General features: G+C 37.4%; 4 protein-coding genes across 7 annotated transcripts; 3 read left to right on the top strand and 1 right to left on the bottom strand.

Annotated features, from left to right (window-relative positions):
- The first annotated feature begins 424 nt into the window (after positions 1-424).
- On the top strand, positions 425-5,027 carry LOC110820073 (beta-carotene isomerase D27). The gene is made up of 10 exons (XM_022049448.2): positions 425-915; positions 998-1,090; positions 1,414-1,475; positions 1,578-1,684; positions 1,781-1,876; positions 1,958-2,820; positions 3,450-3,537; positions 3,622-3,759; positions 3,857-3,968; positions 4,174-5,027. Exons 1-6 carry the CDS (start codon positions 547-549, stop codon positions 2,005-2,007), a joined length of 777 nt encoding a protein of 258 aa, XP_021905140.1. The 5' UTR covers positions 425-546; the 3' UTR covers positions 2,008-2,820; positions 3,450-3,537; positions 3,622-3,759; positions 3,857-3,968; positions 4,174-5,027.
- On the top strand, positions 3,720-4,644 carry LOC148266324 (endoglucanase 2-like). Its single transcript, XM_088219079.1, has 4 exons — positions 3,720-3,767; positions 3,857-3,968; positions 4,271-4,323; positions 4,405-4,644. The coding sequence occupies exons 1-4, from the start codon at positions 3,720-3,722 to the stop codon at positions 4,642-4,644; spliced, it is 453 nt and encodes a 150-aa protein (XP_088075205.1).
- A 95-nt stretch (positions 5,028-5,122) lies between the features above and the next one.
- LOC148266323 (uncharacterized) lies at positions 5,123-25,635 on the bottom strand. 4 transcript variants are annotated; one of them, XM_088217987.1, is made up of 5 exons: positions 25,579-25,635; positions 10,073-10,207; positions 8,231-8,334; positions 8,086-8,154; positions 5,123-7,935 (listed from the first exon to the last, which is right to left on the bottom strand). In XM_088217987.1, the coding sequence occupies exon 5, from the start codon at positions 7,471-7,473 to the stop codon at positions 6,601-6,603; it is 873 nt and encodes a 290-aa protein (XP_088074113.1). In that variant the 5' UTR covers positions 7,474-7,935; positions 8,086-8,154; positions 8,231-8,334; positions 10,073-10,207; positions 25,579-25,635; the 3' UTR covers positions 5,123-6,600. The 4 variants fall into 4 exon arrangements, with proteins under 4 accessions (XP_088074113.1, XP_088074116.1, XP_088074115.1 ...); XM_088217990.1 differs by having other exon boundaries at positions 5,123-7,918; XM_088217989.1 differs by having other exon boundaries at positions 5,123-8,334.
- Positions 23,525-25,389, top strand: LOC110820050 (Lung seven transmembrane receptor family protein). Its single transcript, XM_022049424.2, has one exon. It carries the CDS (start codon positions 23,755-23,757, stop codon positions 25,084-25,086), a length of 1,332 nt encoding a protein of 443 aa, XP_021905116.1. The 5' UTR covers positions 23,525-23,754; the 3' UTR covers positions 25,087-25,389.
- Positions 25,636-25,911: the final 276 nt, after the last annotated feature.

The raw sequence follows: 25,911 nt of genomic DNA, 5'->3' as shown, positions 1-25,911 counted from the left end.
ATAAAATAAAGCATATTTTTTATAAAATATCAGTGGCTTGAGAATTTTCTATTAAAGCTGAAGTTCATACAATAAACTTACCCATCAACATTTTGCCAACGAAGAGTTAAGTTGTTAATTTCTAAGTTAGTACAAATTTAAATTTTTTTCACTTAAAAAAAATTCAACTAACACCTTGGATGAACACAAAAGAACATGAATATTTGGCGTAGCTTAATATATGAACCAAATAGATCATCACCATAAAAATGCTTCTGGTCAGTACAAAAGCTTCCTTGTAAATTCATGGAAATTATTTCAGCTTCTACTTCCTACTCCAGACAAATGCTTATCATCTTCCCCAATTAAACGTGGCATCTTTCGAATCACAGGTTCAGGTATAGAGATCCTGGCCCCGCCAAAAACAAACTATATATTGCTCAACTTCTGATCACCACATAATGAAATTAAAAAAATAAAAATCCTCCCCATTGATAACTTCTCTACTTGAGTAATCTTACCCAGAAAATTAAAGAACTCACTGGTAAAGTACTATCTTGCAAATTCATGGTGGCAGTTAGCCTCCAAGTTGTCTCGTTTCCACCGGCAAGACAGGTTTCAGTACAGAGGCGAATCCCGCTTGTAAGATGCCGGATTGCAGAGCCGACAGGAGAGCCAGCCCCTTTGGGGAAGAAGACCAAATACGTTGATGGGCCGTTAGAGAAGGCATTCATGACTCTATTTGCGCGCAAGATGGAGAAATTCGCAGCTTCTCCTAATAATGGTTCTGGGAAGAAGACGGGTTGGTTGGATTATGATTATGAGAGTTTCGTTGATGTGTCAAGAAGAGTGATGCAAGGAAGGTCTCGGTTGCAGCAGCAGCAAGTTGTTCGAGAAGTTCTCTTGTCAATGCTCCCCCCAGGTGCGCCTGCTCAGGTCGATTCATCAATTTCTCTACTTGGGTCCATTTCTTCCTTTGGTTTTCTTCATTTTCATTATCTAATTTTTCTGGGTGCAGTTTAGGAAATTGTTTCCGCCCACCAGGTGGGCCGCAGAGTTCAATGCTGCGTTGACAGTCCCCTTCTTCCAATGGTTAGTTGGCCCATCTGAGGTAAAATTTCTGACTTCGGATATGCTGTTTCCCTAGGTTTTCCACCTTAAGATTATCATACAAATGGAATTTAGTGCATGAATTTCTTTAGAAAAATTTTCTATATTACTTTTCATTATCCTAGACATCTTAAGATATTGTTTAAATTAGTCTCTTTCATTTAATATATTGAGAAAATAAGTAGGTAAATCTAATCCGAACGCCTATTTGTGAGAAATTTGCTAGAAGATGTGTTCAAATGATCGAAAAATCTGCATAACCTTGGATAAAAAAATTCTACATCATATACCAAGATTGATTTGTACACAACCATAATCTTGTAGGTCATCGAGGTGGATGTAGATGGTGTGAAGCAAAGAAGTGGTGTTCATATAAAGAAGTGCAGGTAGAAATGTAATTAACAATTATTTTGAAGAAACCATTTTTCTTGATTCCAATCAAAAATGATTATTTCAGATAATTGATTATTTTGCTTTTCCAATCGAAGGTACTTAGAGAACAGTGGCTGTGTTGGGATGTGTGTGAACATGTGCAAAATTCCCACCCAAGATTTCTTTACAAATGAGTTTGGGCTTCCACTAACTATGATTCCAAGTGAGCTTGTTTTTCTCTACAAATTATGAATTATTATATATAGTTTCCTATTGTATTCTTACTTGTTTCCAATTAAATCATCTGTTCAATCTTTAGATTTTGAGGATATGAGCTGCGAAATGATATATGGACAAGTTCCACCTGCATTCGAGGAGGACCCTTTATCTAAACAGCCTTGTCTTACGGACATATGTAAGTCATTTAAATTCATTTTGAATATGTTTAAAGATTTTTTTTGCAGACAGTATTTGACTCTTTAACATTTTTCTCCAGGCTCTGTATCTAATCCTAGCTCCAGTGTCTGCCCTAAACTGCAGCCTTGAATCATATTCTTCCTGCCGCACTACAATTTGATATTCTTTCAACACAACAAAAACAGTCATCATTTCTGTGTTTTACTTTACAAAACTTTAGTAGACAAGATATCTGACATGTATTTAAGGGAGGGAAATTAAATATATATATACATATATATATATATATAATATGTATGTACAGTTATTAATTTGCTCAGTTTACTTTGTTCCCATAAAACTTGAGTCGATTCCTAATACTTGGGTAAGTTAAAAAGGATATCATATTATCTTAGACATCTTTACTTTACAAGAGAAATTATTTTTTAATAAATAATTATTGATTTAACATTGTACATAATTTCATTAACAATTTCATAAAAATTACTTTATTAATTTTATGGATTCACTTAACTTATTAGGAATCCAATTCCTTCAATTCTTGGATTTGATCATTTTTTGAATTTTGCTATCTAAATTTAAATACAGTCCAACTAAGAAACCTAAATCTAAACTACCTTCTTTTAGAACCAAAACTGAAAGTCCCCAATCCAAATTAGTGTTAAAGCCCAAATCTTATATAATTCAAAAATCAATTCTGCCCAAAATAATGAACTCAACAGCTCCTTGTTCTTCTCTAAAGGGTTACCATTTTGGAGAAAATATTTTTGTCGTCTCCAGGCATCAGCGACGACAGAGAAGAGAGAAAGAAAGGAAAAGAAAATGGAACAGCTGAAGCGTGATGATGGAAACGCAACGGCGTGATGATGTTGATGGAGTGTTGATAGATGATGATGAAGAAGATTAGAGCACAGCAAAGGATGAAACAGAGAAGAGATGCAGGTGATGACAGTGACTTCTATTGTATAGTTTGATTCTGGATTTTGATACAATAATCATTCTGCTATTTGATTTTTTTTAATAGCAAAGCAACATATATGTAGTTCAAGTAATTATAAAATAATGCTTTTAAAACTTTTTTCCGTGAAGAAAAATTGACTTTTTCAAGTTTGGTGACGGTCAAAACCAGTGTAGTTTAATAAGAGGCTTCAGTTGGTATGCAGCCCATGGGAACTCCTTGAGCAGAGACAAAAAGCTTTTTTAGTGAAGACAATCATGGTGTAGTTGCTTGCTTCTTCAAGGACTAGTTTTCTTACCATCAATATATTTATGTTTATATATTTTATTATTATAGATTATATAATATTTTAGAAAATAGAAAAATTATTATATGTATATACATGTATCACCACCTAACAATGTTTGAAGGGTACTTCCCTCTTAAAAGAACCTTCATAATAATTTTAAATAACTGTGCTTAAAGACTCAGACTCGGATACTACTCTGCCAAATAACTGGAAACAGCCATGAATGCATAAATAGATATCCCCATAACTGCATTTTTCCCGTTTTTCTTTTTCCACATCTTCAACTCCTTAATTGATTGCTAGATATGAACTGTGCTGCTGCAGGTATCTGATTTTGCAGATAGGTATTGGGGTTCTTACAGTGACTCCCTCGGAAGTCTGCCCATTTTACTGCTCTTACTCTGGTTACCAGGTAATATTTAGAAACTACTGGTTTTAATTTCACGGTCCTTTTAATATCAGTAACAATAACTGATCTGGGTTTATTTTCCAATAGGATGAACTTCTTTGGCGAGCATCTTGGATTCACTGGGCATCACAGAATGTCTTATCTAGCATACATCTGATCTAATGTCCGGATAATGGGAGCAAGTGATGGCGACGACTACTTCAGTTGCAAAAGACAAGAGAGTTGGTAGAAAGGTTCTTCTTTCCAGGGTTTTCATCTCAATTCCTTCTACTGCATTGGAAGGTCTAGGAGTTGTACTTATACAATTGTTGTTTTTCCACAGGACTTCTTAGAGAAAAACACAGAAGAATTTCAGCTATACAAACAACACTCAGACAATTATATACGATATTTGATCCCCGGAACATCTCATTTCCATGCACAATATACCCCAGGTAAGTAATATGGAGTCCCTTTTTTGTCTCTCTCCTTTGTAATCTAAATTTGTAGAGTTAATTTCTATTATATACGATATTTGATCCCCGGAACATCTCATTTCCATGCACAATATACCCCAGGTAAGTAATATGGAGTCCCTTTTTTGTATCTCTCCTTTGTAATCTAAATTTGTAGAGCTAATTTCTATGCAAAAATACGCAGGAGGACTTCAGTACAGGGCAAGTGAGAGCAACTTACAGTATGTTACAACCGCGACTTTCCTTCTGCTGATATATGTCAAGTACCTTGAAACAAATAGGAGACTTGTCACCTGAGACTTCAACTGTAACAGCAGAGCAGCATGTAAAACAGGCAAAGAAGCAAGTGGATTACATCTTGGGTGATAATCCAGGAAAGATGTCCTACATGGTGGGTTTTGGAACTTGGTAACAGCATATCCACCACAGAGGTTCATCTTTACCATCAGTTCAATCACACCCTGGTTGCATTGATTGCAACAATGGCTTCCAATATCTTTACTCTACCTCACACAATCCTAATGTCCTTGTTCGAGCTATAATAGGTCGCCCTCATAATAGAGACAACTTCTCCGATGACCATAACAACTATCAACAATCTGAACCTGCCACATATATCAACGCACCATTTGTGGGAGATCTTGCTTTTTGTTAGCCAAAACCACTGCAGAGTATTATCTTCCTCCGCTGTCTATTGGAATTACTGTCTGTTCAATGTAATAGACATTAGAGGAAGGACAGAGACTTCTTTTCCTAGAAATAAACAATCCAGCAACTATCCTGTAAACAAGGAGGGACAGAAAAATCATGAGCCTTGAAAAAATTAAGAGTAAGATGCAAGGTCTCAGACAGGTGGACCATCCAGATCAAAACTCTAAAATGGAGGGTCAATATTTTTTCTGTTTATTGAATTGGTTAGTTTGTTGTGGACAGCTGGTGGTTTCGGTAGATTCCAGAGATCATCTTTCTACCTTCCCCCTTTACTCTCCTGCATGTATAAATGTTCACAATTATTAATCACCCAGTTATGTTTCTTTACATGGTATCAGAGCAGTGCCTGTAATAAGCATTGCTTTTCCTGATTTCTACACTACATTACTGATAGGTTCCAGTCAGAAGTCAAAGTAAATTAATAAAAAAATTCTCTTCGGATGAGAATAAACTATAAGATTTTAGATTCAATAATTGTCTGCCTTTCTTGTTACTTGGGAATGGTTTAAATACATAAAAATATAACCGCAAACTCCTACTTTTAAGCAACTAAAGATAATGGAGGAAATGGGATAGTGCAGCAACTGCTTGTTGTCCAATTCTGCCACAACAGCTATTTTATCCCCACGCTCTGTGACCGAAATATGCAGCTTAACATTACTCCTTCCTTTTTTAGGAACCTTGTCCTCAAGGTTCAAATGACTGAAATTTTTCTCGCAACGCTGTAGTAGTTTCCCATGTGGTATCTTCCTTGGGCATCTTCTTCATTAGGAGCTTCTTAGCGCTCGCAAGAAAGTAGCACTCCTTCAGATGCCTGAGAGCATTCTCCACTAAACCATTGATGCTTCAAAGTCCATATAAAACAGATAGTCAAAATATTTTTGCCCATTGTTGTAGTTATCAAATGTTCTGATTCGAGCTGGTGTACCAAAAGAACTTTTTCTTGAGTCAGTTCCGCATCTGACTCGCTGCGTGATCCACTGTCCTTAACAAAGCCCATGTTGTTTGTGGTCTCACTTTCAGTAGTTGAATTATTGATTTTTTGCTCCTTTTCTGCAGTTGCGTACATGCTTAAATAGAAAAATCTAGAATAACTGCATGAACTGCTCTGGTTGTGGGAGAACTGATCTGGTCGTAGGACTTCGCGGAAGAACTGCTTTGGTTGTGGGAAAATGGTTTAACTGTCAACTTGTACCACCTCTTCGGGTCTTATCATTGTCTCCCTCTTTTTTTAAGAACCTTGTACTCGAGGTTTAGATTATCAATTCATTTTTGCCGGCAGTATTCTCCCATGCTACTTCTTCTTCTAATGGTTTTTTTTTATTATTATTTTTTTTTTCTGCTCTCCATAATCACCATTCTCCAATCCATTCTATATTTATATATTTTCTACTGCTCTCCATCATCACCATTCTCCAATCCAATATATATATATATATGTATTTTTTTTTTTTTGCTGCTCTCCATCATCACCATTCTCCAACCCAATATATATATATATATATATATTTGTATGGTCTTATTGTACAAGGTCATCCCATAATGAGAAATTACATGAACTTGAAAAAGAAGCTCAAACCTGATCAAATAGTATGGAGAAGCTTCACAACCAAATTTCAATCAACTCTCCCGCATTCCCTCCGCCATCAAATCCAAAACCCATTGCCTCCTCAAGTTTTTTTCTCGTCATCTCTTTATCCCCTTTAGGACCCGCGTTCTCATCATCAAAGCTTCCATTCATGACGACTGTCGTCGCCGCCTCCACCATCCACACCAACAAAGGTGCTTCAATGGTGAAATAGTAAATTTCTACATTTAGGTTGCGCCCAAATTTCCCAAATTTGTTAAAAACTTCCAAAGTTGTTTTTCCTTTACTCAACTTTGATAAAGAAGCTATTAACTAATTGAGAATATCTATGCTTAATAGACCATTCTCCTTTTCCCCAACCTCCATAATCAAATCCCCAAAAGCATAGACTTTCCTCTTCCTCAAACCAGTACTAACACCATGAACAAGAGCTTCCATAACAGACCTTGTCAATTTGAACTTTGGCTTCTTCATTGCCCACCTGAAAAACATAATCAAAATCTCTCCCAAAATATATAGAGTTCTAAGTACTTTAACAACAAATTCTTGATGCAAGTTCCAATCCATATTAGCAAGGCAGAACGTTAGAGCATCGCCAACGGAGCTTTGTAAAAGAGACAGGAGATTTTCCAATTTCTCCATGTCAATCTCATACACCTCCGCTATTTTATCATCAGTACCAATAATCTGCATCTGGGCATCATCCAAACTCACAGAAAACTGTTTAGAAATAACATCCATTTCATCAATTCTATCAATATGGAGGTTACCATCTTCCCCAGTGCTTCCCCCTCCATGTGTAAGAGATCTCCACATATCTCTCGCAAAAGCAACGCTTTTTGCATCGGAGTAGAAAGGCGATCGGCCCCCATCACTTTTCTCTGTGCCGTCGTCGCAGTTCGGTCGCATCTGGCCCAGTCGGCCTGGGGCATTGCTGCTGGATTCTTCTCTGTTCAACACCAAAGTGTCAATGAGCCGTCGGAGGGTGTCCTCGAGCTGGTGGAATCTGTCGACGAAACCCACCTCCATTCTGCTCAAACGATCCTGCAACCTTCCCAAACTGATTTTCAGGTTTTCTATTCTTTTTTTTTTTGTGAGTAGCTGACTCCCATAACAATTGATAGGTCTCAGTCGAAAGCCAAAGTAAATTAATAAAGAAATTCTCTTTGAATGAGAATATACCATAAAATTTTAGATTCAATAATTGTCTACCTTCCTTGATGCTTGGAAATAGTTTAAATACATAAAAATACAATCGCAAACTCCTACTTTTAAGTAACTAAAGATAATGGAGAAAATGGGATACTGCAGCAACTGCTTGTTGATCGATTCTGCCGCAGCAGCTATTTTATCCCCACGTTCTGCGATCGAAATATGCAGCTTAACAACTCATATCAGCTTAGGATACAACTCGTCATAGCCACCCTTGATGGCTCCAACTATTTGTCCTAGAGTCGAGCCATGGTGATTGCGCTAAGAGCCAAGAACAAGTTTCCTTTCGTTGATGGCAGATGCAAGAAGCCCGAACCTGATGCGGTAGAATACGAACAATGGCAGAAAACAGATAGTATGGTGGTGTCCTGGATCCTAAGCTCAATGAACAAAGAACTTGCTAGTGCCTTCTTGTTCACTACATCAGCAAAAAACCTGTGTGATGAAATAAAAGAAAGGTATGGTGAAAGTAACGGACCTTTGTTGTACCAACTAAAGCATGAAATAAGTTTCGTCACGCAGTCCAACATTTCTATCACAGCCTATTATACAAAACTTAAAAGGTTATGGGATGAGTTAACTCACCTAAGGCACTCACTTGCCTGCACTTGTCATGCTGCAACACAACATAATGAAATCGACAACACCGACAACCTGATATAATTTCTAATAAGTCTTAATGACTCGTATGATCATGTGAGAAACCAAATATTAATCATGGAACATTTACCTACTGTGAACAGAGCTTATTCCATGGTGATCAGTGTTGAAAAACAAAGGGAAGTACACAATATCAACTCACATGAAGGGGCGACCGCTGCATTTTACGCCAACCTAAAAGACAATCCAAAATTTCTAAACAAATAAAAAGAAAAAGACAACAGAACATGCACCTACTGTAGAAACACAGGGCACATAAAGGACACATGCTTCAACCTCCACGGTTACCTAGAGTGGTTTGCAGAGCTCAAAGGAAAAAAGAATAAGAAAAAGGCCAATGCAGTGATAAATAGTATTCCTAATGGCACAAAAACATAAGCATCCAACACAAATTAGAGCACAAAAATGGCCACACTCGTACAATAAGAGATCAGCAAGTATATGAAGAACCAATGAGCAAACATGGCAGAATTAGCAGGATGTGTGGCCTACTCTAGCCCCACTGGTAAGCAACCTAGATGTTATTCTTTACGTATCTCTAATGATGTAGGAACTTGGGTAATAAACACAGGTGTCACATCACACATATGTCATGATTTTAAAATGCTTTCAAAACCCATAAAACTAAAACCCACAATACCTGTTTTGCTACTAGATGGAACCACAAATCATTCAACTCACAAGGGAAGCATAAAACTATGTAATAACCTAATTCTACAGGATGTCCTATATATACCAAAATTTACTTGTAACCTTATTTCTATCAGAAAGCTAACCCAAGCTTTGAATACCTACGTTTTCTTTTATCCCAACCATTGTTTTGTACAGGATTTGACAACTAACAAAACAATGAGGAAGGGACAAATAATGAAGGGCCTGTACACCCTGAGTAAAGACATAGATCCTGACAAAGCATGCATCAGCCACACCCAAGAAAACAACCTACAACTATAGCACAAACAACTTGGCCACACATCCACACAAAAATTGATCCACATTCCTAGCCTAAAGTTACCAAATAATGCAACTTCACATAATTGTGAAATATGCCCCTTGGCAAAACATCAACACTTGTCTTTCTCTAAAAGTTCTATTAATACTAATGTTATTTTTAGTTTGATGCATGTTGATCTTTGGGGACCATACCCTCTCAATTATATTTTCGGTGCATCCTATTTTTAACCATAGTTGATGATTTTTCACGAGCCACTTGGACTTATTTATTTTTAAAAAATAAGTGTACTAAACATCTTGAAATATTTTTACAATTTAATACAAAACCTATTTCAGAAAATAATCAAAATTATCAGGACAGATAATGGCACTGAATTTATAAACATCTCATGCAAAAGTGTTTTACAAGAAAATGGAATCGTGCATCAAAAAATATGTACATACACACCACAGCAGAATGGTGTGGTAGAAAAGAAACACAAGCATCTACTGCAAGTTGCTAGAGCATTGATGTTCAAATCAAAATTACTATAAAAAATTTGGGGTGAAGTCATACTCACAGCCACACACATAATAAACGTTTTGCCAAACTCTATTTTAAAGTGGAAAACACCTTACGAAATTTTATACAAAAAACAGTCAAATTATTCAAATTTAAATATTTTTGGTTGCCTATGTTTTGCTACAAATTTTAACCCCCCAAAAAGACAAGTTTGAACCCAGGGCTTGATATGTATTCTCTTAGGGTATGCATCCAATGTTAAGGTTTATAAATTATATGATATAATAAACAAAGAAATAGTTCTGTCAAGGGATGTCATATTCCATGAACACATTCACCCATACCAAACACAAAACCTTAAACCAGATTATCATGACACACCACTACCAATACCAAGTATTGACACAACCACCATACCTGAAAACCAGTTACAAAACAGAGAGGAAACTCCCTTACCAAACATCATCCCCCAAGAATTTGAAACAAGGAAGAGCACCAGGGTGAGAAGCAAGCCCGACTGGATAGAAGACTTTGTTGCCCATGTCACCGAACAACTTGTGCCCGAACCACCCTTCCTTATGTCCACCTCACCTGCATACAATCATGGCTATGTTAATTTCATTGCACAAGTGTCTATTACAAAGGAACCAATGTCATACAGAGATGCTAAAAAAGACGACAAGTGGGTTGAGGCCATGCAAGCCGAGCTGTCCGCACTAGAAGACAATAACACCTGGGAACTAGCAGAACTACCAAAAGGGAATAAAGCAATTAACTCAAAATGGGTTTATATAATAAAATATAATGCTAATGGATCAGTTGACAAATATAAAGTAAGGCTCGTTACTAAGGGTTACAATCAAGAATTCAGCATAGACTATCATGATAGCTTTTCACTAGTGGCCAAAATAGTCACGGTTCGACTACTTCTAGCCATAGTAGCTGCAAGAGACTGACCAGTATATTAGTTAGACATTAATAATGCATACCTACTTGAGTTTGTAGAAGAAGAACTATACCTAAAACCCCTAGAGGGCTACTCCAAGGCCAGTGAAGGGCAAGTCTACCACTTAACCAAAAGCTTGTACGGCTTGAAATAAGCAGGTCATTAATGAAACAAGGAGCTTACTTCAAAGCTCAATCCATCGAGTTCACCAAATCAAAAGCCGACCACTATCTATTCACAATAAGAACAAATGAAAACTATATTGCAATTGTAATATACGTGGATGACTTACTTTTTATTGGCCCTAAAGACAAAAAAGTTTGTAAAGTCAAAAGCGCCCTGGATGAAACCTTCACGGTCAAGGACCTCGAACAAGTAAGATATTTCCTTGGAGTCGAGATAGTCGCATCGAAAGAAGGGATCTACATCTGCCAAAGAAAATATGTCAAAGATATCTTACAAGATACAAAAGTAGAAAATGCAAAAGGAAGCCATTTTCCTTTGCTTTCCAGACTAAAACTAAATGAAGGAAAATGAGAGATTTTACCAGATCTAGAGAGATACAGACGTCTAATCAGCTGTTTGCTATACCTCAACTTTACCAGACCCGATATAACATACTCCACCCAACATCTTAATCAGTTCATATAACAGCCTAGATTGCTGCATCTCGATGCCGCACTACATGTTGTCAGCTACCTAAAGCAATATTTGGAATAAGGCATCTTCTTCCCGAGAAGAAATGACCTCAAAGTCCAAGCCTTTTGTGACTTGGACTGGGCATTGTATCCAATGACCCGCAAATCCCTCACGGGTTTTTGCATTTTCCTTGGATCAGCACTAATCTCCTAGAAAATAAAGAACAAACTACGATGAGTAAGTCTTCCGTAGAAGCTGAGTACATAAGTATGTCATCCACAGTATATGAGGTTCAATAGATAACTTGCCTCCTTCAAGATTTCCAAATAATACCTCACTTACCTGTAATATTGAACTGCGATAACAAAGCCGTTGAGCACATCACAGCTAACCCGGTCTTCTACGAACGAACGAAGTACCTCGACATCGATTGCCATATAGTTCACAACCAAGTACAAAAGGGCTTTGTCAAAATGAAGCATGTCACCTCAAGAGAACAACTTGCCGATCTACTCACCAAACCTTTGGGGACCTCAACACATCACAAACTTATGTTCAAGACAAAGCATCTACAACAAGAAAACATGAAGAGTTAAAGGAGTGGTGTGGAACTCGAAGAGCTGAAAGTAAACAGGCTTCATCTTAAGGAGCGGGTGAAAACATTGAGAGTAAGATGTAAGGTATCGGATAAGTGGACCGTCCAGATCGAAACCCTAAAATTGAAGGCTAAGATTTTTTCTGCTTTTTGAATTGGTTAGTTTGTTGTGGACAACTGGTGATTTCGGTAGGTTCCAGATACTACCTTTCCACCTTCCCTTTTTACTCTCCTGCATGTATAAATGTTCCCAATGGTCTTTACACAAATCACTAGATAAAAATTGAAAGCATTAAAAATTATTAATCACCCGGTTGGTTTTCTTTACACTTCTCTACATGAGTATGATTATCAAGTGTATTCGCAACCTCCCAAGCTAAGATGTTAGTTAAGTGATCACAAAATCTAAGAATTCAAGAAAAAAGTTCTAAATTAGGGGGGAAATGATCACAAAATCTAAGAATCCAAGAAAAAAATCTAAAGTAGGGGGCAAAAAAATTTTAACATCATCTATTAAAAACCAAATTCATTTAATTTGAAAAAAAAAATCATACTTGAAAACAACTGAGCATCTCCCTCAAAGATGAAATTCTTTGAATTAGTTGATAACACCACCTCCATGCCATAAAGGGTAGCTAATAATTCTAATCTTTCCACCTTATTCGACTCTAGAACTCTTTAGATCATAGCAAACATAACTATTCCTCAAGCATCCATGCAAATCGCTCTTAACCGCGCAGAAAGTGAATTATCAAAAGTTACACCAATATATATATTTATTTGAAAAATAACAAAACTTACACCAATATTAACCTTAAAATAACCAATTTGTGAGGATGTCCAAATAATGCCAAAGGAAGTTCTGTCTTGAACATTTCTACCTACAATGCAGCCGAAATGGCTATGCAACTTACCCATTTTCTGAACCATATTTAAAAAGTAAAAGGGCTCCATCTAGCTTGTTTTATATTCCCGTTAATATCATTGTGACACACCTTCAAACCACAAATATAATTTGCCAAATTCTCCTTTAACCAATCCTAAAAACCTTATTTAGCCATCACCAATAAATTGAATCTTAACAAACTTTCTATAGCTTTCGCATGTATTTTTAATTCGACAAGTTTGTATTCTCTATTGTTAAGGGAGAAACTAGAAAACATTTAATTGAAATAAGACATAAAACTGAATTTTGCAAGTTATTTTGGCTCAGAAATTTTAATCATATTTATGTTGTATTCTCATTCTTATTCCAAATAATTAAAATTTAAAATATAATCAGCATCCTTATTTGACAAGAGTGATTGTATATCTCTGAAAAGCTCTCCTCCTCCAAAGTGCATATGTATTAACACATGCTAGGAATTTAACATGGTTGTAGCCCTAAATAAGGAGAACGAAAGAGCAAATGCTAAATCCTGTAGGAATAGGTCCATGACTTTTCTGTTTATTTTTATCCCCAAAAAACATTTGCTTTAGGGAAACTGAATTTCTTTTTTCCTTTGAGTGATTGGGAAAGTTGAAATCAGACTAATGTTGAGGACTATTATAGTTTCTTCATTATGAAACCTAGAACGTTGGTAGATAATTTTCTTTAAAAGAATTCAGAACGCAGCCCTGGAAGGAAAGATTTGTATCAAATTTGTGCCCCCCAAAAGTTTAGATAGCCCAGACGAAACACCCAAAAAAGTAAGTGGATAACAAAATTTACCTCTCCTAATTTCCCAATCCTTTTTCAGCCTAATCCCAATTTCCTCCTCATTTAAAGACCCAACTCTTCTCTTTTAAATCACATATTTAACAAATCGTCTTGCTTTCATGTTGTTATCATAAGGAATTATCACAAGATTAGTCCAACTTTAACCCAACAAATTAGAACACAAGAACTGAACCACTGAACACTCATTTTCAGAACAAGCTTTCTTGTTAATGGTAGCATTTCTGTGAAGCACTCCTTCTAATATAAGCTTAGACTCTGTTTGAATGATGGTAAAATGTGGCTCATTAATATAAGGTATAGTAATGAGATGACAAAATCATGTTTGTTTGCTGATGGTATGCTTACCTTAGGGTTTTTTATAGTATTCTAAAGGCAAATTTTGGACAACTTTTTAAAATCATTGATTTGGTGGTTTTTGACAGGTTAACATTTTTGTTCCATTTATACCCTCATTACATTTTCATAATTCCTATTTTATCCTTGAAAAAACCCTTCTCAGCACCCCAACCTACTTTTTTTTTCTTTTCTTCTCTTCTTCTCTTTTTCTCAATATGTTACTCTTCTTCTCGATTTGTTTATCAATTATCAGTCGATCTACTTCTATTCAAAACATTTAAATAAAAAAATTATACAGTCACTTTTTATATTTTTATTATAAAAAAAGTTAAATAAAAAATCATATATAAATTAAGTAGACAATTCTAATAATATATGAATTTATTTATTTACTTTATTTATGTCATAAAAATGATAATAATAAATATTATATATTAGATTTTTTTTAGATTTTTTTAGTTTATAATTATAAATTAAAAATTGTAGTTTTAAATTAATTTTTTATACTAACTATAAAAAATGAATTTTTATTCTTCATAACAAATTTATTTTTTTGATATTTTAAGAAAAAAAATTCAATAATAATTAAAATTTAAATAATTTCTCAAGTTAAATAACTTAATTACAATTTAAATAAGTATTTTTTTCTTCTTTTTTTTCATTCAATATTACATACATTAAAATATGGACAATTTGGTAATTTGACATAATATATAACCATATCAATCTATCAATCCAAACAAAACAGCTGTCATTGCGATACATTAATATACCGTATTCCCAAACATGTCATAACCTATCAATTACTATCCTACACACTTACCATACATTACCTTACATTAATGAACCATCACAAAAATCATTCAAACAGAACTTTAAAAGAGAACGAGAAATAAACTTTTGAGCTTTTTATAAAAAAGAGAGTGAAGGGTGTAAAGGCCCAAAACTTTTTCTGAAAATAAATATATATTGTATTAATAAAAGAATGGCAGAAGCAATTAAGAGTTTATAATTTTCATTTCTTACACAGTAAATTAGGATACTCAATAGGGTTACGAAAATATTCTTTTATGAAAGTTTAAATAACGAAATAAGTAAATAAAACAAAACATGACTAAAAATCCTATAAGGTTAATCTCTGCTGGGCAACTCTGATGGGATTCGGGAGGTAACTTGTATTCACAACCTTCTTGTTGCTAAGGATCTGGATCTTGGTATTCCTAATCTAAAATGGTTAAATAATAGGGATGAGTTACATTAACCTAGTAAGAATATTACACTTAACATCGATACGAAAAATTAAAAATTGGTAAAAATTGTCAAACAACTAATGGAGCCATTATTTCTTTTTAAATAAATTCGTTTAACTTAAAAATCGTTATTTTATCCTCACCCTTATAAGTTTCCAAAATCGACCTATGAAAACAATAATTCGAATAACATTTTTATTTCACACTTAAAGTAACAAAAACAATAAACTTATATCCTTACCTGCTTATCAGTATCTCTGGGGGCCCATAAGGATATCCCCTACGCGTGAACCCAATATTCAATTATCAATCAGCCGGTCGTTTCCATACCTCGTTAAGTAATGGGCATTAAACATACCATCACCTCGATATCCTGTCCGATATGAGAGCGATCTATACCTCCCAACTCCTTTCGCTATAAGATTTCTCAGCCCTATTCGACTGAGATAACGTCCACGGTAGGGTTTTCCTATGCACCAAGTTCGTACACCCATACCCAGGTTAAGCAATAAGCCCTTTAGCATACATATTCACATCATTCACCAGCCAACAATCACGTGCAACCAACTCATTCCATATTTACAGAACAATAGAGTGATAATTACACAAACAATATAACTTAATAGATTAACAACTAAGGGAGACATGATTGAGACATTTATTGCAAACCAATCAACAGATGAGGACAACACGGATAGATAAACTAAATGAATGAGAAAGAAATTAAAATTAATAAATTAAAGCACAAGATGTAATAGTAAGCATTTTAGACAGTGTAGGAGAAAATAAACAGCAAAACTAGGGCAAATATATACTGACCAGTTTTGGCTCCACTGATAACCTGTAATTAATTTAGAGATTTTTTATTTTTTTATAGAACACACCGTTATTAGTTATTAGACTTTAATTTACCGTAACGGGAGAAAAAGATGAGAGATTCTTACTCTGAATCGGTGTTTGAAATACCATTCTTTTCACTGCACCTCCTAGCAGCTCTAGAGTTTCTTGGATTTTTTCTGCAAAAATAAAAAATACGCGTCATGTATCCCAAAATACCCAAAAATGTCAAAATAAATATTTTTAAATGTTTTCGACCGGTTTAGGGTTTCGGCATGGTGGCGTTTCCTCTTGGCTTGGCTGGCCGCTTTCAGCCAATTTTGACCGGTTTTACATAAAAACCTGTGAAAAAAAGGTTAGGAAGCCTTTGTTGGCCGAAAAAGGGGAAAACCAAGACCCTACCGGCGGAGGGATCTTTTGGTGCTGCGGCTCTCCCATTTTTCTCTTGCCATTAGGGTTCTTCTTCTTCTAACCTGCATCAGAAAAAGATAAGGAACAAGATGGTCAAAAAATTGAGGGAACTAAAGAACGAGAAGGGGCTCATTGGAGGGGTTTTAAGGTTGCAGCCACAACAGCTCGATCGAGCTCTACTAGCTTTTTTCGGTGCACCCATTGGCTTTTTGGCTCTGATATGGGTATGGGGAAGTTTGGTATTCAATTTTAAGCAAAAGAGGGAAAAATTTTACCTCTTTGCCATCGTCGGTGGATTCAATGCGGCGGTGACGATGTCCCTCCAACGACTGAGTTTTCCTCCGACCACCCTTCTTCTTCTTCTATTAGGGGTGCCAGCTAGTTTTGGGAGCCGACTAAAGAGAGGTTTAAATACCTCTCTTCCCCTGATCTTAGCCGTTCATTCGCGTCGATGTGGAGCAAGGACAATCGTCCGATTCGAAGCCCGTTTAGGTCGATTCGTGAGCAAATCTAGGCCGTCGATCGCGATCAAATCCAGCCATCTAATCGCATCTAAAGATAAAATAGATTTGGACCGTCCGTGCGCATGAGATGTGATTTGGGTCGTTGGATCCGCTAGCATGCGGATCACCTGTGTGGCCTCCCGCGTGGATGTATGTCTATGTGTCTGCCACGCGGCACACAAAAACTGGTTGTGCTGTCGACATGGTGGTCCACGTGGTCAAACTTTTGAAAATTATATTTTTACTCCATTTTTTCATATTTCTTTTCAAATAAATCCTCTCTTATTTCTATTTTGACCCTGATTTTTGAAAATATTTTTAAATGCATCCAAAATCTAATTTTTATAAAAAATTCATAAAAATTTAAATTTAAATTATTTTAATTTATTTTTCTTATTAATATTAAATTATCTCGGACCAATTTTTATCAAAATTCGATAATTCTTTTTTCATCCCACTCCACTAGAATTAGGATCGCATGTTTTGATATATATTAGTACTTCCGAGATGCATGGTTAACTTTAAACTGTGAGCCTCTGTTATAATATCAATTTTTAATTCACTGTCATCTAGAGCACACACCATATCTTGGAACCTAAGCAACCCATCGGCAGAGATTCGAAATTCTAGATTTATAACTCGTTCTGCATCCTTTCTGAGAGCTGCTAGGGTGGAATCAGTTAGTTGGACTTTTTTTATTCTCTGAATCAGTTCGGGTTGAACAGCTAGATGGATTAGACATGTAGTCCTTTTCGAATCCTGAATATGTATCTATTGTGCAGTCCCTATTACCCTGCATTTATAAATCATTAAATGAACCAACATACCTGTATTTTTTCTATTGAGCACATCGGCTACTACATTGCCCTTACTCGGGTGATGCAAGATCTTACAATTTTAGTCCTTGAGGAGCTCTATCCAATACCTCTGATGCATGTTGAGATCCTTCATGGTGAATATATGCTTCAAGATCTTATGGTTTGTATAAATATCAAAAGTCTCCCTATATAAGTAGTGGCATCAGGTCTTCAAGGCAAGGATAATAGCGGCAAGTTCCAAGTCATGGGTAGGGTAATTCTTTTTATGTCTTTTCAACTGCCTAGACCCATAGACTATGAACTTTCCATACTGCATAAGAACATAGCCTAACCTTAGGTAGGAAGCATCACTGTACACTGTGTACCTACCTGTCCCACTTGGCAGTACTAAAACTGGTGCGGTAGTCAACTATTTTTTGAGTTCTATAAAGCTACTTTCACGGTCCTTATTCTACTTAAATTTGACATTCTTCTTCATAAGCCAAGTCAAGGGAGCAGATAAACTTGAAAATCCTTCCACAAACCTACGATAATAACATATCATCTCCCAAAAAGCTACGAATTTCTTTAACTGAAGTCAATTTCTCCTAACCCAGTACTGGCTCAACCTTTTCGAAATTCACTGATACCCTATTCTTTGATATTATGTGCCCTAGGAACGTAGTCTATTTGAGCCAAAATTCATACTTGCTCAATTTTACATGTAGCTTTTTTTTTTCTGAGATCCTGTAAAACCTAAGTCAGGTGCTGAGTATGTTCCTCTCTACTCTTTGAATAGACTAGGATATCATCAATAAATATTATGACGAACTGATCCAAAAACTGCATGAAAATCCTGTTCATCAAGTCCATAAAAATGACTGGTGCATTGGTTAACCCAAATGGCATGACCAGGAACTCATAGTTCCCGTCCGGAGTTCTGAAAGCCATCTTGAAAATGTCCTTTGCACTGATCTTTACCTAATGGTAACCCAAACGTAAGTCAATCTTGGAGAAAACTCGAGTACCCTGTAACTGATAGAAAAGACCATTGATCCAAGGGACCCATCCCCTTTTCTTGCAAATATGACTCCAGCACCCTAAGGAGATATAATGTGTCGAATGAACCCACTATCCTACAATTCTTTGATATGTTTTCTTAATTCTTCCATCTCCATATGACTCATACAGTAAAGGGTAACTGAAATGGGCTGAGTATCAGGCTGAAGATTTATGATAAATCCAACTTTTCTATCCACTGGCAGTTCGGGTAACTCATCAAGAAATACATCCGGGAATTCTCGGACTACAAGAATCTCTTGAGTGCAAATTTGTTTCTTAAGCTTGCCTAATGTAGAAAAGAACAACTGAGTTAAGGCATCATGTAAACAATGCAGTTACCATAAGGGAATAATATTTAGAACTTTTATTAATCTGTGAATAACTTTTCGTTAGGAAGACTGAATACAAGTTTCTTATGAAATTAATCTACGGTGGCGTGATATATCGCTAACCAATTCATCCTCAAAATTACATCAAAATCCCTCGTGTCTAGTGCTATTAGGTCCACACTCAATTTTTTATCTGCTATTTTTACAATACAACCTTTGTATACGACATCCCCTAGTAGTGTCATATTCTCATAAGTAGACATAAACAGCACAGAATCAAGATTTTTATGTAACACATTCAATTGTTTTGTAAAAGTATGTGAAACACTAGTATCAATTAAAATATGTACAATATGATTACAGATAGTATACATACCTTATATCATGTCCGAATTGGCTTCAACATCTTGCTGGGTAAGAGTGTAAGCTCTGCCCTGGATTGGAGGTCTGGCTTGATTTTGATTTCGCAGGCACTCTCTTGTATAGTGCTAGACACTTTCATATATGTGGTAGGTATTGTTGAGACGATAATAGGGTCGGTCCCCATGATCCTTGTCACAGTACTGGCAAGTCCTACCGCATCTTGTTACCGGAGCCTGAGCAGGATCTTGAGTCGCAGACTTAGGTCTCTTATTCTGCTGAATCGGTGCAGTAGGTGTTGGCCTGCAGTGTGAAACTGAGGCTCTGAAATTGCCCACTGCTGAAGGGAAGATATGAAGGTTCCTCTCTATTAGTTGTTCCTTGGCTAGAATTGCTGAATAGGTGCTGAGCTCGAATACATACAGTTGTTGTCTGACTCAGGACGAAGGCCCTACTCAAACTTTCTTGTCTTTCTACCTTTATCCATTATGCTCTCAGGAGAATACCGGCCCAACTTTAGGAATTTTCGGCCATACTCAGACACTGTCATCTCACCATAGACCAAGTTTGCAAACTCCATTTTTTTCAAATGCTGAAGATGCTCTAAGAGGTACTCTGCATTAAAGACTACTAGGAACTATTCCCAAATGACTGAAATGGGCAGGGTGGCTGGCTTCAGCTGCCACCAGCGACCTGCCTCACCCACTAGCATGTAGATAGCAAGTACAACTTTTTATTCGGGAACCACCCTAAAAGTCGCAGAAACCTTCTCCGTCTCCACTAACTAGTACTCGATCTCTTCGAAAGATGATCCCCCTGCAAAGGTAGATGGGTTAAGTCTCTTATATCTCTCAATGTAGCTCGAGTCCAGCATGGGCAGAACTGGGTCCCATTAAAGAGGGACTGGATTATGCTGGGGAGGGGCCAGGTGGCCCTGTAGCGACACCTGGTTGTATGGTGGGGGCACCGAATGATACTGTGGTGGTGTCGGATGATACGGTGGAGGAGCAAGGCTGTATTAGGGTGGCACTGGATCTTCTCGTTGCAGGGGTGGCTCATACTGTAGTAGTGGTGGAGGGTCAGACAACTCCTCATCTCTTCCCGGGCTTGTTGAACAGAGATAAGTCTCTCCAACATCTCAAAGAGTTGATCGACATCCTCTCAAAGCGACCTATCATGGGCTGCTTGGTTTAGTGAGGGTCTTCTTCTCTTCATATCTTTGTACTTACAGTTCACAAAAAAGGGTTGAGTGTCGGGTTGTATTTATATGATTTAAATTTTTGTATAAAGAATGGTTTCGAGGAACGCGACTCTGATACTAGCTAAAAAAACTCAAAACTTTTAGGAAATGAATATATATTGTATTAATAAAAGAATGGCGAAAGTAATTAAGAGTTTAAGATTTTCATTCATTACACAGTAAATCGGGATACCCAATAGGGCTAAAGAATATCCCTTTACGGAAGTTCAAATAACGAAATAAGTAAATAAAATAAAATATGACTAAAATTCTATAAGGTTAACCTCTACTGGGCAAGTGATGGAATTTAGGAGACAACTTTTATTCACAAACTTCTTACTATTAAGGATTTGGATCTTGGTCTTCATGATCTGAAATAGTTAAATAAGAGGGATGAACTATACTAGTCTAGTAAGAATATCACACTTAACACCGATACAGAAAATTAAAGGTTCGTAAAAATTGTCAAACAACTAATGAAACCATTATTTCTTTTCAAATAAATTCGTTTAACTTAAAACTATTATTTCATACTTACCCTTATGAGTTTCCAAAATCGACCTATGAAGACAATAACTGGAATAACATTTTTATTTCACACTTAAAGCAACAATAGTAATAAACTTACCTCCTTATCTGCTTACCAGTGTCTCTGGGGGTCCATATGGATATTCTCCTATGCATGAACCCAATATCAAATTATTAACCAATCGGTCGTCCCTATACCCCGTCCGGTAATGAGCGTCAAACATACCACCACCTCGATACTTCGTCTGATATGAGGGTGATCTATACCTCCCAACTCTTTTTGGTATGCAATTTTTCAGCCCCATTCGATTGAGGTAATGTCTACGGTAGGATTTTCCTATGCACCGGTCCATACACCCATACCCAAGGTACGCGATAAACCCTTTAGCATACATATTCACATCATTCACCGGCCATCAATCACACGCAACCAACTCATTCCATATTTACATAACAATAGAGTGATAATTACATAAATAATATAAATTAATAGATTAACAACTAAAGGAGACATGATCAAGACATTTATTGCAAACCAATCAACAGATGAGGACAACATGGGTAGATAAACTAAATAAATGAGAAAGTAATTAAAATTAATAAATTAAAGCACACGATATAACAGTAAGCATTTTAAGCAGTTAGGAGAAAGTAAACAACAAAGCTATGAGAAATATATACTAACTAGTTCGGCTCCACTAGTGACCACTAATTAATTTATAGATTTTCTATTTTTTTATAGAACACACCGTTATTAGTTATTAGATTTTAATTTATTATAACGGGAGAAAAGAGTGAGAGATTCTTACCCTGGATCTGTGTTCGAAATACCGTTCTTTTCACTGCGCCTCCTGATGGTTTCTGGGTTTCTTGGATTTTTCCTGCGAAACTAAAAATACCGTGTCATGTATCTCAAAATACCAAAAAATGCCAAAATAAGTATTTTTAAACTTTTTCAACCGGTTTAGGGTTCCAGCACGGCAGCGCCACCGTACTCCGGTGCTGACTCCACCGCCCACGACGTTGTTTCCTCTCGGCCTGGCTGTTTTCGGTCGCTTTCGGCTAATTTTGGCATATTTTACATCAAAACCTGCGAAAAACAAGGTTAGAGAGCCTCTGTCACCCAAAAAAGGGAAAACCGAGACCCTACCGACGTGGGGTCCTCCAGTGCAGCAGCTTCACCGTTCCTCTCTTACGGTCAGGGTTCCTCTTCAGCTAACTTGTATAAGAAAGAGACGAGGAACATGATAGTAAAAAAATTGAGAGAAACGGAAAACAGGAAGGGGCTCATCGGAGGGGTTGTTGGGTTGCGACCGCGGGGACTCGATCGAGCTCTACTAGCATTTTTCGGTGCACCTGTTGGCCTTTTGGCTCCAATATGGATGGGGGGAGGTTCAGAATTGAATTCCGAGAGGAAGGGGGAAACATTTTACCTCTTTGGCATCGGTGATAGCTCCGGTGCGGCAGCGACGATGTCCCTCCGACAGCTGAGCTTTCCTCCAGTCACCCTTATTCTTCTTCTCCGGTCAGGGGTGTCGGTTAGGATTTTGGGAGCCGACTCAAGAGATGTTTAAATACCTCTCTTCTCCTAATCCTGGCTGTCCATTTGCGTCGACGTAAAGGAAGGAGAATCGTCCAATTTGAAGCCTGTTTAGGCCGATCCGTGTGCAAATCTTGGTCCTCCATCACGATCAAATCCAACTATCCGATCGCGTCTGAAGAGGAAACGAATTTGGACTGTCCGTGCGCGCGGGATGCGATGTGGGCCGTTGGATTTGTTGACACGCAGATCGCCTGCATTGCCTCCCTTGTGGACGTGTGTCCACGTGTCTGCCACTCGGTGCACGGAGACTGGCCATGTTGCTTATGTGGCGGTCCATGTGATCAAACTTTTAAAAATTTTATTTTTATCCTAATTTTTTAGATTTCTTCTTAAATAAGTTCTCTTTTATTTTTATTTTGATCCTAATTTTTAAAAATATCTTCAAATGCATCTAAAATCTAATTTTTATCAAAAATTTATAAATATTAAAATTAAAATTATTTTAATTTATTTTTTATTAATATTAAATAATCATGAACTAAATTGTTAGGACCGGATGTTATAAAGGGTGGTAAAATCACTCACCGCCAACCGGACAATCCATAGAGCTATTTGTAGCTGGAGCGAGCTTCACTTACCAATCACGAATTTGCCCATTCGAATCTTCTCAATTTCCATCTTGTCTCATTCTCGAGCTTTCCAATTCTTTCGCTTGAACTTATTGTTATGCTCATCAGAGCAAAGTTACCAAGCGTCCCTTTTGTTTAAATAAATCGACGAAGATAGGTAGGGTAATTTTGTAATTTGACTCAAGTTGTGAATTACTCTTCTCTTTCCTTGGAGATTACTCATTCATCTTCGTTCGTCCTAAGAGAGAGAGAGAGAGAGAGAGAGGGGAAAAAGGGAAGACTCTTGGGTTCTCGAATAGAATAAGACCCGATAATAGGGAAAACACCATATTTCCTCGCCGGTGTTAACACAGAGAGAGGCCCAGATTTGAGTGACGTTAGATCTGAAATTTCTCTCTCTCGTTATATCGCTAATGGGGCAGTCTGCCATGGGTTTTTCTCATTGCTTCTTATCTATTGTTCTCATCTTCGCTTTCACTAGTTTTCTAGCTTCCGCAGAGATACGATCCTCGGAGATCCGATCAGATGACCGACCCATCATCCCTTTTGACGAGTTCGGCTTCAACCACGCCGGCCGCCTGGAGCTCAACGTATCGCGGATCTCGCTCTCGAACTCCAACCCGGATCTGGACCTATCCAAGGTGGGCTTCTTTCTCTGCACCCGTGATGCGTGGGTGCATGTGATACAGCAACTGGAGGAGGGTGAGGTCTCATGCGCACTCCAATCCGATCTGGTCAAGCCCGTTTTCACTTTCAACAAACTCAAAGGTGATAAGAAGAGTTTTGAAACTGTATACAGCGAAAACGACGCCGACCAATACACCTTGGTCTTTGCCAATTGCCTCAATCAAGTCAAGGTATCCATGAACGTTAAATCCGCCATGTACAATCTCGAGGGCAAGAACCGTAGCCGCGATTACCTTTCCGCCGGCAAAACTATCCTTCCTAAGGTTTATTTCCTGCTCTCTTTAATCTACTTCTGTCTCGCGGGTCTGTGGATCAGCGTTCTGTATAAGAAACGACTCACCGTTTACAGGATCCATTTCTTCATGTTGGCCGTTGTTATATTGAAAGCCTTGAATCTCTTGTGCGAGGCTGAGGACAAATCGTACATCAAGAGAACCGGGAGCGCGCACGGGTGGGATGTGTTGTTCTACATGTTCAATTTCTTGAAGGGAATTACTCTTTTCACTCTGATCGTTTTGATCGGCACTGGGTGGTCGTTCTTGAAGCCGTACTTGCAGGATAAAGAAAAGAAGGTGTTGATGATCGTGATTCCCCTCCAGGTTGTTGCTAACATCGCCCAGGTTGTGATCGATGAGAATGGCCCATATGGTCATGATTGGATCACCTGGAAGCAAATTTTCCTTCTGGTAGATGTGGTTTGTTGTTGTGCGGTTCTGTTCCCGATCGTTTGGTCGATCAAGAACCTGCGTGAGGCAGCTAGGACTGACGGGAAGGCCGCAGTGAATTTGATGAAGTTGACTCTGTTTAGACAGTATTACATTGTGGTTATCTGCTACATTTACTTTACTCGTGTAGTGGTTTATGCGCTGGAGACTATTACTTCCTATAAATATCTTTGGACCAGCGTGGTAGCTGGAGAATTGGCTACGCTTGCTTTCTATGTGTTTACGGGTTATAAATTCAAGCCAGAGGCTCATAACCCGTACTTTGTAGTCGATGATGAGGAGGAGGAGGCTGCAGCGGAGGCGCTGAAGCTTGAAGATGAGTTTGAATTGTGATTCAAAACTATTATTTTTGGAGATTGGTTCATGTAGTGGATGGTGCAGTGATCAAAACAAGACGATGAAAGGTAGAAATCCCAGCATAACAATCGCTCCTCTCATGTTCATTTTCACTGTTATAGGCGAAATGTTATAGTTTGTACCCTGTTTTCCCTGTCATGTTTTTGATATACTGTGCATGTCCGTCCCTCTCTTTCCCCCTCTTTTCCTCTGGAGTTAAATAGGATAATTTCATAAAATTCCATGGATGCTTGTGAACAGATAGTATGTATAAGTATTAATACCTGATTTTTTGCATCACTTCTCTATGCAAATTGACTGTATTTCTTCATGTTATTATTGTCACCCAGAATACTAGGATTTGGATAAACATGTACTACTTTCAATGCAACAAGGTAGTGATAAGACAGATAGTACTTGACATGGTAAAAAAATGTACATGCATATGCGTTGATGCTAGTTGATAAGCATTGTAGTGAATATACTCACACAAGATGTTAGGATCCATAGATCCCAACGTGTCCCCACAAGAAATCCAAAATACCGGAATTGGAGAAAATGACCCAGTCAACCGCACGTGCACCAGCCATCCCTACAGAACCGGTCCACCATATCCACATTCAGCCAAAGAACCGTTCCACTCTGCGGCAGCTCTCCACAATGGAAGTGGACCATTATCCCTTAACTCTGTCTTTGGAAATCATGTTCATAGAAGTAGGAAGTAGTTAGTAGCTTGTAATTCCTCTTTGGCTATTTAAAGCCTCGACATGTGAATGAAAAGCAAGTAAGAAATCATTCCAAATTCTGGGTTCCAAATTCCAA

This window comes from Carica papaya, chromosome 4 (genome assembly GCF_054855325.1).
Source record: "Carica papaya isolate Zhongbai chromosome 4, ASM5485532v1, whole genome shotgun sequence".
In the NCBI taxonomy this organism is placed as follows: Eukaryota; Viridiplantae; Streptophyta; class Magnoliopsida; order Brassicales; family Caricaceae; genus Carica; species Carica papaya.
This window is presented reverse-complemented; position numbering and strand designations above follow the sequence as displayed.

Bases quoted from the DNA above. Each gene is read 5' to 3' on its own strand.
- LOC110820073 (XM_022049448.2), top strand. From the start codon at position 547: ATGGTGGCAGTTAGCCTCCAAGTTGTCTCGTTTCCACCGGCAAGACAG. The intron at 1,091-1,413 runs GTAAAATTTCTG...ATAATCTTGTAG, and splicing joins GGTTAGTTGGCCCATCTGAG to GTCATCGAGGTGGATGTAGA. The intron at 1,877-1,957 runs GTAAGTCATTTA...ATTTTTCTCCAG, and splicing joins GCCTTGTCTTACGGACATAT to GCTCTGTATCTAATCCTAGC.
- LOC110820050 (XM_022049424.2), top strand. From the start codon at position 23,755: ATGGGGCAGTCTGCCATGGGTTTTTCTCATTGCTTCTTATCTATTGTT.
- LOC148266324 (XM_088219079.1), top strand. From the start codon at position 3,720: ATGGCGACGACTACTTCAGTTGCAAAAGACAAGAGAGTTGGTAGAAAG. The intron at 3,768-3,856 runs GTTCTTCTTTCC...GTTTTTCCACAG, and splicing joins ACAAGAGAGTTGGTAGAAAG to GACTTCTTAGAGAAAAACAC. The intron at 3,969-4,270 runs GTAAGTAATATG...TGAAACAAATAG, and splicing joins CCATGCACAATATACCCCAG to GAGACTTGTCACCTGAGACT.
- LOC148266323 (XM_088217989.1), bottom strand. From the start codon at position 7,473: ATGGTATATTCTCATTCAAAGAGAATTTCTTTATTAATTTACTTTGGC.